The 13,145-nt window shown below is 40.8% G+C and overlaps 1 protein-coding gene and 1 long non-coding RNA gene across 3 annotated transcripts; one reads left to right on the forward strand and one right to left on the reverse strand.

Moving 5' to 3' along the window:
- Positions 1 to 444: 444 nt before the first annotated feature.
- Positions 445 to 1,915, reverse strand: LOC137587019 (uncharacterized). Its single transcript, XM_068303251.1, has 2 exons — positions 1,422 to 1,915; positions 445 to 1,273 (listed from the first exon to the last, which is right to left on the reverse strand). The coding sequence occupies exons 1-2, from the start codon at positions 1,489 to 1,491 to the stop codon at positions 672 to 674; spliced, it is 672 nt and encodes a 223-aa protein (XP_068159352.1). The 5' UTR covers positions 1,492 to 1,915; the 3' UTR covers positions 445 to 671.
- Positions 1,916 to 6,744: 4,829 nt separating this feature from the next.
- LOC137586598 (uncharacterized) lies at positions 6,745 to 12,768 on the forward strand. Of its 2 annotated transcripts, XR_011033806.1 has the most exons (5): positions 6,745 to 7,017; positions 7,088 to 7,757; positions 7,815 to 7,891; positions 7,954 to 8,472; positions 12,142 to 12,768. It is a non-coding gene; the product is annotated as an uncharacterized lncRNA (long non-coding RNA). The 2 variants fall into 2 exon arrangements; XR_011033805.1 differs by having other exon boundaries at positions 7,815 to 8,472.
- Positions 12,769 to 13,145: the final 377 nt, after the last annotated feature.

Below are 13,145 nucleotides of genomic sequence, written 5' to 3' on the forward strand. Positions count from 1 at the left end.
AGTTGCAACAACAGGAACAGTAACAACTCTCCAACAGGGACCACCTCGATGGGCCACTCATCCTCCTCCCCAATCCATCCGCATTTCATGTGCAACCCATTTTGTGATTCTCAGCGAAATGCCGCCTCGCTTTATTTTTTTTCTTCGTCTTCCTTGTTACATGTTGCATGCAGTGAGTGTGCCCCTGTGTGTAGAGAGGTGTGTGTGTGTGTGTTTGCTGGTTGCCTGTTACAGTTGCTGCACATCGCACATCCGTTACATGGCGGCTTATGTGTTGCCGGTTGTCGTTATGATTTTTTTTCTTGTTGGTCTTTGTTGCCCTGGCGACCCTGATATACCGACCGAACGACCGACGAACCAACCAACGGAACACCCGCTCAACCCACCCATAGGGGGTACGGTAGAGCTTTATCTTTATATTGCGAAATAAGTGAGAAGTGAGATTTTCGTGCGGCACAATTTATTTATATATAATTTAAGTCGAATTGTTTGTAAATAATCTTCTTTCTAACAATATTCATCCATCCAGATCCAAAACAAAAGGGAAAAATAGAACGCTAAATAATGAAGGCTTCATCCGCCTTCGAGATTTGGTTGACAGAAACTAAATAACACTTAGTTTATATATAACATAAATAATAATATGGGGGAGTGGGAATATCTGCTTGTCATTAATCAATTTTATCCATGCGTCCCGAGTGCAATGACTGACGGGAGACAAATTTCTTAGTCCTGGGCTTGCGGGTTTCAACCTCATTGGCCAGTTCCTTGAACATATCATTGATATACTGAAGACGTGCACGATCCACTGTGTGACGGCGACTCAATGGATTGTGCATAGGTCGTGGCACTGATCGACGGAAAGGTACTGGCTGCGATACTTCTGGTTGTTGTTGATCCTGCTCTTGCTGCTGCGGATTCTTCTCCTCCAGTTGCTCTGCTTTCGTCGATATGCCAGCACGATTATCCGGGTGATTGTGGTTTTGATGAAAGTGTTGCTGATTCACTCCATTGTTACCTCCATGGGCGGCGTTTGGTTTTTGTTTTTGCTGTTTTGTATAATCGGGTAATATCGAAATCGAGTGCTTGCACTTGACCACCAAAGAGGAGGTCATTGGCGATGTATTTGCCTGGTAGAGGCAACTGGCCAAACTGCTCGATTGCGGCATTGACATTGGCATAGCCATGATCATTGTTTGGGGCATCTTTAGCGGGTTCTTGGCAACATCACCAAACGAACGCGATCCGGCAATCGGCTGATAACACTCTGGGGCTTGAAAGAGAAGAGAAATTCAATTTAAATAAAGAAACCACTAAAAGGGAAACACATCCATGTAATATGTTATGGATTGTCCTCATCTCATTGACTTCCACCAACTTGATATCAGTTGAAGGCTTTGAAAATATATGGTTGGACTCACCTTTAGCCAGAGAACGCAGCTTGAAGCGAAAGACCCTTCCCAGGGTATTGAACTGGGCTTGACGCAACATTCTATGTTCTCATCTACAAGTGCCACACGTTCAGCCGGTTACAGAACGGACACCCTGATTGATCCACTGGTCTGCTTCTGCTTTATCTTTTGCTCAATGGACCGATTGCTTTGAATTTTGCCACACAAAAACAAAAACCAAAGAAAAAAAGAGAAAAGGATAATCCAAGTTTTGCTTGATTTCAGATAATAACACACACGCACAACACTCGACAAACGGATAGTATACGCGATTTATGTATATTCTTATATACAGAGAGAACAGTTCCGTTCAGATGGCTCTCTGTGTACGATATCCTTTTTGGTTTGTTTGTGTGTGTTGTTGTGTGCATGAAGAATCTATCTATCCTTTTGAATATATTTTTTGCACTTTCGTCGAGAGTGTAAAAAATGGATGTACCAGAACGTAAAAAGTAAAAATCGAAATGAAATATGTGAGGGACTCGAAACCACGTCAGTTTGAAAATTGGTTTGAGTGAAATATCAAAGCCTACTCTCTATACAGTGTCTGCTGAAAATACGGCTACAACAAGCACAGCACAGCACAGCAAAGCTTGGGTGACCAGATGATGGCAAATTTTCCCATTTTCCAGGCATTGCTTGCATATTTATAGTTCCGCTTGTTGACAAATATCGCACACACACAAACACACTGTTGACTGACTGACTGACTGCCTAGCTCGGTGACACAACGGCAGACGAACCCAAATGGTTGGATTGATGAAAGTGAAAAAAAAAAAAAACTAGAGAGAAACAGTCATCCAAGAGAAAAAAAACGGAAGCTGCACTGATTAAAAACATAGAGCTCATCGGTCTCTGGCGAGATTCAAACCTAACACAAACAATCAAAACAAGACCTACAAAACCTACGCAAACGAACAAACCTTTTCCCCGGTCCAACAAAAAACAAAAAACCTTAAAGTGGAGTAGAATAGTAGTAGAGAGTAGTGTATCTAATCCCACAGGAGCAGTTTGTCTGAAAAATGCAAGAAATTTGCATTGAAACGGTTCACTTTTTTCCCCCTTTTTGGCGAACTGAATTTGAAATCATTTCACTCAGCCAGTTGCACTTAAATGGAATGATATTTGGGATCTATATGTCTCCGTAGGCATTTATTACTTTAAAAAAGTTGTGAGGAAATGTGGTAAAGGACAGGGCCAAATGTTGGCAGTTGCAATGTTCTTGAAATGACTTGGAGTCTGACTATGGGCGTGGGTGCTAGGGACCGCCTTTGTGGAAAGATTTCAACTAATAGACAATATGCATAAGTATATACTTATAGATAGGTATGTTGTTGCCGATCGATCACATGACAGCGCCGGCGCTATGTTCTTTGCCATTCTTTGCTTTGTTCAACAATTTGTGGCCAACAATGAGCTGAATGGGCTAAAATGGTAAAAGCCTTAAGTAAAGAGCCTTAACCCACACAGGATACATGTGTGTGGGCTCTTATCGAGCCCATATAATGGCATATAATAGGGAGCGATGGGCTTTCACATTAGCATTTCGGCTAAGCTGCATTTAGGTTCCTTTCATGTAGAGGATATGTGAAGAGATTTTGAAATGCATGCGAAAAGGATGCTCGCTAGACTAACTGTCGGCTGTGTTTCGCTTGCCCATTGAATGCTGGTTAATCCTTTATCGCAGGTGGATGATCGGTGATCTTTTGTTTTCCCATTGTGTAACGCCACGCCTGGCCACTTGTCTTAATCCCTTGTTCAGGCCACACCCCTTAACAATGGCACAAACAAAAACCCAACAACTGAGAGATCCTCTTTCTCTCTCTATGTGTGTGTGTGTGTGTGTGTGTAGGATCGATCATTGATCCTAGTTTCTGGGTTTTCTTTTACAGTGTTTTGTGTTTTTTCACCCAATTGATCCACTCACTATAAATTAGGCCACAAAATATGTGTAAGCTAAGCTTAGCCTACAGATTCAAAAGAGTAGTTCGTCTCATTTAGGTAGATGCCTTAAATGGTAGACGGTATGGCATGTCTTCCGGTTGACCAATAACAACAACAACGGCAACAGCAACAATATGAACTTTATTAACAAAATGCAAACAACAACAAGAACAATCCATGAAAATCAATGGAATGCGAGTAATAAAGAGCAAACAACAGCATATCAAAAAGGCTACCAAATTGGGGGTGGCTGGACGTATATACATCCATACCAAAGGACGAATGAGAGGATGGCTTCATCTCCTCCAGCTCTTGTTACTTTTGCTCCTGCTCCTGCTGTTGTTGTTGTTGTTGTGCAATTATTAAAATAATGTCCACAGACCATTGAGTTCATAACGCGAATGAGGCCGCAATAAAATAAATAAATGAAGAGGAACTTGTACTCAAATGAGCCATGCAAAAGTTTCAGTCAGGCAACAGCAAACACAGAACAAAAACAACAGCAAAACAAAAAAAAAAAAAAAAAAAAGCACTGACTGATGAAAACTGGCCAAAGGGACGTCAGACGCTAACGGCAGTGAAATGTCCTCACACACCCAGACCTCAACAGACTTCCACTGTCCTGTGTGTGTCCAGGACTCCCACTTGCTCTCTGCATTGAAATTTATTAAAAAAAAAGCAGTAGAGAAATATGAAAACAACAAGAAGAAGAAATAACGAAATATCTACCCAAATAGGGAAACATTCTACAACATTATGGCCATCAACTTGATTTTCGGCCATTGGCAGCAGCTGTTCGAACATATTTCGTTTAAAGACCAAATTTCTTAAAGACCTCTCAATGGAATTCTCAATCAAAATTAAAGAAAGTTGCCAAGATATATATTAAAATGGCTTCTCAACAGAGTCCTTCTATTTCGTGGTGATGTCCTTAAGTGTAAAACGTATATGTAGTAACCTAATCTGAACGTTTAAGATGGGCTGGGAAAGGGTGTGCTACTAACTGCAACGTTTTGCAATCTTGTCATGCCAAATTATGGCCATGAAATCGATAACTAATGAGTTCTGCTACATTGAAAGGTCCGGGGTGCTGGCAAGTGCTTAACCCCCCCGGATCGGAGTCATAGCATTTCCAATTGCTCTAACCTCACACCCGCAATACCCATAGCTCTCACCCCCCAACCGACAGGTCAAGTTCAAGTGTAAAACATTCTCCTTTCCTCTTTGGCAACTGAGCACAGTTTTAGTGCTTCGCCGGAACTGAACGCATGGGTAGTAAGTGAGGAGTTGACTTTTATTTTTATTACGTATGATATTTTTTTGTTTCGTTTTTTGGTGGTTGGTCCGAGGCCCATGTCTTAAATGCGGTTTTGTGTTACACATGTGTGTCAACGGCAGAGTCGGCGGCGGCGGCGGCGGCGGCGTCTCCAATTAGCGACTGTTTAACGACAACAAGCAGAGCAGAGCAGCAGGAGCAAGAGGAGGAGGAGAAGGGCTACACACGGTTGGTGTAACTAATACGAAGGACAGGGGACACATTACACAGACGAGCATATCCAGGACTTGCCCTGTTAATGAGCATGAAATTATTATCGAAATGCAATTAATAAGTGTGACAAGCGATACAAATAAACACACACACACGCACAGGATACTCTCGCACTTGTCCTGTTTTTTCATTGGAAGTTGACACTGGACCAGGACAATGTCAATTTTTCACACGAATTCGTTTTTCCGACTTCCGTTCCAAGAGATAAACCTCGGAGACCAACAGCTGGCCATCATTTGCATGTGTATGGTAGGGGAAGGATTGGGATTGGGGATTGGGATGGAGATTGGGTTTGGGTGTGGGTTTTAGGGTGGAGTCCACAAATCGGCTTTGCTGCTTTAGGCGTAAATAATTTCGGACCCGTTAGATAAGTGAATGCCCCCAATCCGCTACCATCCCTCAGTCCATGGGCCATTGTTGTGATCCGCAAAGTAGTCAGTCGAGTCGGTGGCAAAATGAAAGAAGACACGACCCCTTTTTTTTGTGTTCTCCGCCTTTTTCCTATTGTTTTTGATACTCTTGCCAGGATAGAGTATTTGCAATAATCAAAATGCCAAATGAAACTAATTACATATATCCTTAATTACAATGCTCTCTTAGACTATGAAAGGACACAGTTTTGCATGGACTTTTGTTGTCTTTTCTTTAAAATTCTTTTTATTTTTTTAAATATTTAAAATTGTCAAAAAAAAAAAAACAAATGTTTCTTTGATGGAGATAAGATTTTGGGTTTTTATTAGTTTGTAGAGTGTTAAGGATTCTGCCTAAAGTTTGTAGACAATTCTTTTATTTGCTTTTCTTGTGGCCCTCCTTCTATTTTTTTTTTTGTGTTTTCACCAAATTGAGTAACACAACGCCGAATGCCACCGCCACCCGTCCCACTTCCCTACTCCACAGATCGGAGTGGGGTTGTTTGGGTGAGGTGGAGGTGGAGGTCTCAAATTCGGGTTCTATACATTGATGCCCACTTTGTTTTAATGCTTGCTGATATGTGAGCCGTAGGGCTTAGACCGACACACATGCCCACATGAATACATACATACATACATATATTCACATATCCTTGACTGGCTGGCATTTTGGTGTTGATTTTGTTGTGGATTTTTTTCCTATATTTTTTAAACGAATTGAGAAAATTTGTTGGCTCAGATTCGTTGAAGCGTTGAGACCATAATCAACTTCAGTGGCCAGCAACTCAATTTATATAAATTTCTTCCAGCCACTTGTCCTTCTCCTTCTGACTCAGACTTATTGCCACATGTATGTATTTGCTGTCTCTTTTTAAAATTGAAAAAGGATTTCCGTTCGGTTCGCTTTGGTTCGGTCTAGGTCTTAGCTTTATATATATATATATATTTTTTTTTTTTTTTGGTCTTAGGTGTAAATTTTATTTGAATTATTCGCAAAGGGTCAACACCTTCCCTCTGGAGCAGAATATTTGTATTTAGTTTAGTTTGTTACGTGACCGGCATGGACATGAACTGGACCAGGACTTGACTCTCTGTGGTCCTCCTGTGCAATTTGATGGAATATTTTTGGCAAATTTTTGTTGGTTCGTCTATTTGTGTATGTTATTTTCTCTGTTCCTTTATCAATTTGAAGTTGGCTTGATTTAACTTCCGGTCATTTCATTTCCTTTCGTCTCGATAAATAAAAAGCAGCACACCCAACTTGAATGATGAAACGAAAAATACAATTTACCTACATCATGTTGGCACTGACAAACTTTTGTTTTGACCAGGTTCTCTGTAGTAGGCCATGATTTGTCCACATACGATGTTGGGGCTCTATGGATTTCATTTTTGGATAGGTTGTGGAGTCGAACACATCTAGTTCTAGATATTTCAATTTTATTTTTGTTTTTGTAAACAAATTTTTATGAAAACAAATCATTTTTTTTTATAGCTTAGTTTTCGTCTCATATTCTAAAGTTAAAAGTGTGCCTCTCTTTTCGACTCAAAGTGTTTTCGGTGGTTTCCAATTAATTTTCCAAGTCCAAAACTGTAATAGCCATGTGGAAGAAAGTACGCAATCACTGGTTTATGCTAAAAGTAGCAAAGGATTTGGCAATGGGTGAGAAAATTAATCTCGGTTTTCCTCGCTGTCTCCTCCAATGGTATTTTACTTGCCATAAATCCTGCAGGTCCTGAGGGAAAGAAGGTGCTGGAGGCAAAACGAAACAACTGCTGCCCAACAACTAAAATGCTGATCGATTCCTTTATCAAAAGACACCCTTATACGATTGAAATACCCGAGTCCGAGAGGAAGCGTATACGTGGTTCACCATTTCCGGAGCCGCCACGGAATGACATGAACCAATTGCCCATACTCGATATCGAACGCTTGCCCGATTTGAAGGACGTTCTTAAGAAACCACTGTATGACTTTAACAAACCGAAAAGCCCTGAGGCACATGCCGTACCTCAGAAATGGACCACGTCTCCGCCGATGATGCCCCGTCAGCGACAACCGATCAATTTTTCACAAAACAACTTGATGGATGATTATAACCGGACAGAGAGCGTAAAGTCTACGCTCAGTGCGCTGATAGCCTTTGCAGCCTGCAAGGGCAAATAAACCCTGAAGGGCCCAAAGGAGATGGAGAAAACTAGGTGACAAATCCAAAAATTATTTTCCATCTCTAACTTTTTCCGCATTTGTATAAATTTTTTTTTACCGTGTTCGTAACAATTCGTATTGAGTTCAAAATTTTTAAAGTATAACTTTTGGTAGCAAAATTCGCACATAAATTTAAAGTGTTCAAACCGTCAACAAGATCAAAATTAAGCTAATATTTGAAATGATAAAACAAGGTAAGGTAAGGTTACTCACTTTAAGATTTTTAATCATTTTTGTTGCTTGTTTACCAGTTCTGTCCACAAATAATGTGTTTCCGGGTCTTACATATAAAATATGTAGATTTGAATGGTCGAAGTTGAGGTTGAAGGTGAGGAAAACAACCCATATGAATGTATGCAGGCGTGCCTCAACACTAATGCCCCGACTCAGCTCTATATATGACTGAACTATATAGTCAGAGAGAGAGAGAGAGCGATAGACCAGACTAGGGAACGGACGTCACAATCGAAAGTAATATAAAGCAAAGTTCGTCAAACAATATAGAGGAGGAGCACTGTGAATGAAGTTTTTAGGGTGCGCAATGCGTAACAGCTTCATTCATACCAGGCGGTCGTGCTGTGGACAATGCTGGCTCCCCCCTTTATATGAATCCCTTCCAGATATAAATGCCCATTGAATGCACTAGCATTCGAGGTTGCCTCTTGGTCATTTCCGTGGTCAAGCCAATTGAGCACCCAATGGTCAAGCCAGACGAAGAGCTGGCTGCTTATCGAGGACCTCATGTCGAGTGCCGTGAATTAGCCTTAAAGAATTAAGAGAAACTGAAATAAAATAGAACATATGACGACAGTTGCAAAATCTTTTCCCAATCAACATCTGCTGCTGCTGCTGCTCCTGTTGCCTGAAAATAGTTCAACGAGCAGAAGGAAGGATCATCATTGTAATCAGGTAGATAAGTATCGTTACGAAATTGAGAGCGTTAGAAATGGCACCCAAAGAAAAGAAAACAAAAAAAAAAAAAGTAGTACAAAAAATAAGAGAAACGCCAGTTCCAATTGCCACTCATAGTTGCGCTATCTGCCTATCTACGGCGTGTCCTTTTTCAAGGGGTATTGAGTGTTGTGTTGTTATCCTAGTGTCAAAACATCTTCCACTACTTCCAGTTAAATGAAAAAACCTCGAGAGAAACAACAAAAAATGGGCATATTGATTAAGTAATAAGTCTGGCATCACTTTACTCGGCTTCGTATTACAAATTACCCAAAACAGGACAAAGGACAAGTGTTTCAAACAAATTTCTAGCACTTCTTCGTCTAGTTACGTCAGGCCAACTGCTGTTTTTTTTGCTGCACATCTCACATAAATCAGCAGCATTGGCATCCGAATCAGCATAAGAATAAGAACGAGAGCAGCCAGACAGACATCCGTCCGTCCGCAAGTGGCGCCATAGATAAGGGTTTTTCCTCTTAAAACGACTCGCATGCATCGTAAGCATCGTCGGGGTCACCAATTTGTTAAAAACCATAAACAAATCGGTTTACTGTCAGTTCCAAGTAGATGGTGGTAATGGGGAAGTGCCTACCGTAATGCAATTGTTCTCTGTAAATTGATTCATTGTTTGGGCAGCCAATTGACAGGATCGTTTCATATTACCAGGCACAAAACTTTATACTAAGAGCAACTTCCTAGTTGGTTACTAATGCTAAACTAACCTATAGTTAAATTTGCATAAGTGTAAAGGAGAGACCATTAGCAAAATCAACAGTCATCTTCTTGGACTCACACTAAGTTGCTATGCAACAATTTACAATGCACAGTCCGTGGTATATTCACACTTATTTACACACTCACTCACACACACACACACCCATTAACACTTACAGGACATGGAGGAGAAGTCTCTAACAAAGCGGCCAGCAGGAGTTGCTACATTCACTCACTCAGTGTGTCTCTTGCCGTGTTGTCAACGATGTGGAAAATGTTACGCTACAATTTAATTGAAAGGATAATCAGGAGCAGTGCGCATAAGGAGCAAAAAAAAAAAGGATACACAAAAGCTGAAGTCGAAGCCAACGGTGCTAAAAGCTGCGCGCAATGAATGAATGAATGACTGACTGAATGAAAGAATGGGAAGGCAAATAGAGAATAAAATACAGCGCAACATCGGCTTTTGTTGTACCCGTCAAGTGTCCTTTTTGATGATGATGATGACGGCGACAGCGACGGCGACGACGACGACGACGAGAACGAAAACGAGTACGTGGATGAGAATGAGGACGATGACGTGAACATCGGACGTTACGGGGGTTGCTTTTTGGTAGACCTCGCTTGTGGCCGGGTACGTGAGCCCACAACGTGGCCGGCTTTGCTTCCGACGATCTTCCGTGGCTGGAGGGGCGGGCAACGGCGAGAGAGAGAGAGTGAGAAAGCGGGATCCTGTGGCGTGCCCAAGGGTTGTCCTTTGTCCACAATTGGCAAATGAAACTCTAAAAAAGCGTAAAGTAAAATTAAATGAGAGTTGCACACACACACACACACACACACACACAAACGGCAAGTTGCAAATTGTGCGAGCGTTCAACAATCAGTAGAGCGCAAGAAAAAAGAAAAGGATTCCCGCAGCGTCCTGCTGTTGCTCCGCTGAACCTCCACTCCACTCCACTGTACTCTACTCTATTCCACTCCCCTTGCCCATGTGTCGAGTGAGTGAAATGTAAAAAATGTAATTTTAATCGAATTCATTCCATTCGTCCCTTGCCCCTTCCCAAACAACATGTACATATTATTGCCTTTGGCTTACCTCTCGTAGTTTTTGCGTTTCCCATTCAAAAGTGCTAACCTTATTAGTGCTCGGACCTCTTCCGCTTTTTATTTTGTTTTCAATTCATCTCTTCGTTTTTTTCTCTCTGCTGTTTCCTAGTGCGCGTTAGCTTGATTTGTGTTGTGCCAACGGTCGCAGCGGGGCGGCGCAGGGCGCTAACTCGCTCAACGAAAGGCATTCTTTTGCAAAGAAATGCAATTAACTTGGTCAAACCCCCTACAAAACCCAACCCCCTGCCACATTGCAACCGTTTCGAATTCATCATCAAGCTCGTCTCTCACCTCGGCAGCTCGTCAACTAATGTTCGGGCATGGCCTCTACTCTGACTCTGGCTCTGGCTCTAGGACAAATCTCGCAACTCGCATTGACAATTAAAACAAAAGGCATTCCTCACTAATTAACTTTGTTAACATTACTGCGAAACTCTCCTCTCCTCTCTCTCTCTCTCACTCTATCTTCTACACAAATATCATTGGAAAATAGCAACAACAACGATTCCCAATGAAAATATATAAAGTAATCATTGAAAAAGTCCACTAAAGATTGAAAAGTTCTCTTAACTATTTATATAAGTAAATTTTACAGTATTTAACAGATACTTATATCATTATATAAAAAAGATAATAGATCAATTCATTCAATTCTTTCAGTAAGGATCAGCAGTTAGATGGAATCTATGAATGATGAATGATGAACTCAGATGACAGAGAGAGGGAGATGATATATAGGAGAACCTACTCCAAGGTATAAAGAAGATTTAGTTTCCTTTTTAGTTGAGAGTCTTTAAATTGTCTGCTATGCCTAAATTTACAAAAGTTTCTCACTTTCATTTTCATGTCTGTTGTTATTTCCGCTCCTGTTCCCTCTCTCTCTCTCTCCCTTATTGCCTGTTTATCAAAGCTACACATGTAAAATTAAATATTGTTTATTGTCAGACCTTTGGCCCTGCATTAATCAACCTTCTGTATATCTGTCGCCTGGGCTCTTTCCACCAACTCTTCTTTATTTATTGACTTGCAAACCATTTTTTGTTTTTCCCCCATTTTTTTTCCCGTTTGCACAACTCACAAAACCCCCGCACGCGAAGTTGGTTTTGCCGTGGGGGAGTAGTGGGTGAGGAGGGGGCAACATTTATAGCTAATTTTCTTGTCATTGTTTTGACTTTTTACACCTTTGCATTGCCCCGTGTTGTTGCCCGTGTTGCTTGTTTACCTGGTTGGCTCTCGTGACGCGTGTAATTTTCTGCAGAGTTTCAGGAGTTCATTTCGAGTGGCGTCGCATTGTTTGGCCATGTAAAATAATATTGAAAGAGTGAAGGAGCATGCGGACAGGGAGAGAAGTGCAAAAAAAAGGGTTTTATATATCCATGCGAAGCCCTAGAAGTAGATCATGATGATGATAGATGGACATTGAGTAGGGCAGCATAAAGCAAAACCTTTTAATTCTTCATTTACTTTTTTTGTGTTTGGCTTTCATTTGTGTATTTTATTTGTTCATTTTGACAGACTACCAACAAATTATTATTTAGACAAGAGATGAAAATTTCATTTATCATGCATCAACACAATTTGGCCCTCAAACTAAATGATATCCTCTTCAATTGGAGGACTTGGACTTGAAATGTTTACAAAAAGTGTCGCGACTCACTCTCTATCTCTCTCTTAATAATCAGAGAAGTTTAGATAACAACCTCATCTAATCTATGTATATGTAGGAATGAAACAAATATTTCAAAATCAGAACCGAATTATTCATATTTTATTATCTTGTTCTCTTCCATCTTTGTCTTGGTTTAGATTGATATCAACCTGGTTTAAGGAATTCCCCCGATTATTGATGAAAGTGACTGAAGGATGATGATACTTGCCGTTGGCGTTTGCCAATTCAAATACCAGCTGCAAAGTCCTTTTGCCTTACTTCCTTACATCATCACACATTATCTGGGTCCCAGCTGTGTGTGCCTTGAACAACAAGCAAATTGGTCACACGCGACCACTTAACACTTCAAAATGAATACATCAATCCCATGCCCAACTCAGGGAAACGGACGAAATTGCGGCAAAATGTGCAAAATTACCCCATAAACTGGACGTGCCGTGACAAATATATGGATATATCTATCTCATAGGGACATGGGACATGGGACATACAATTTTCTATAGCCATTTAGGCACGCTCATCACATCATTATTATGGAGCAGTGCAGGAGACGATCGACTGATCGACCAATCGACCAAACGACCGAACGACCAAACCAACCGATTTAAGGACCGTCACGGGCTGGCTTACCCGCTGTGGCCAAACGACTGTGGTCGACCCCACAAAACAAAAGCGAAACGATGGACAGCAACAACACAAATGCCTTAAAAAGTGTACAAGAAAATAAAAAAAAAGAAAAAGACCATTGATGATGGCGCAACGAATCAGTTTTGCAATTGTCGAACGAGAAAAATTTTTGAGCAACATTGTTGCAAATTGAAATTATCAGGCGAAAAATTGAAATTTTCATGCTTAAAACACATGTCAAGCGTAAGGACAAAGAACTCAACTTGCCTCTTTCCTTTCTTCTATCTCTCTCTCTTGCTCTCTAGTTGTATGCTTCCCGTCTGTGTGTGTGTAAGTGTGTGCATTTTGGCGTAATAATGTCATCAAATTGGCCGTGTGATACAATATACATCTATGTATGTATTTGTATGTGTGTATTGTCCTGTGCCAAAAAAATAGAAATAGATTTTCTTTCTCTTTGTTAAAGTAACTCAACCATTTCAAGGATGACCCGTTTTAGTGTAGAATCATAGCA

This window comes from Drosophila tropicalis, unplaced genomic scaffold, assembly GCF_018151085.1.
Source record: "Drosophila tropicalis isolate 14030-0801.00 unplaced genomic scaffold, ASM1815108v1 contig_158, whole genome shotgun sequence".
NCBI lineage: Eukaryota > Metazoa > Arthropoda > Insecta > Diptera > Drosophilidae > Drosophila > Drosophila tropicalis.

Coding starts and splice junctions, on each gene's coding strand:
- LOC137587019 (XM_068303251.1), bottom strand. CDS start 1,491: ATGTTGCGTCAAGCCCAGTTCAATACCCTGGGAAGGGTCTTTCGCTTC. Junction 1,274..1,421: donor GCTGCGTTCTCTGGCTAAAG/GTGAGTCCAACC, acceptor TTCTCTTTCAAG/CCCCAGAGTGTTATCAGCCG.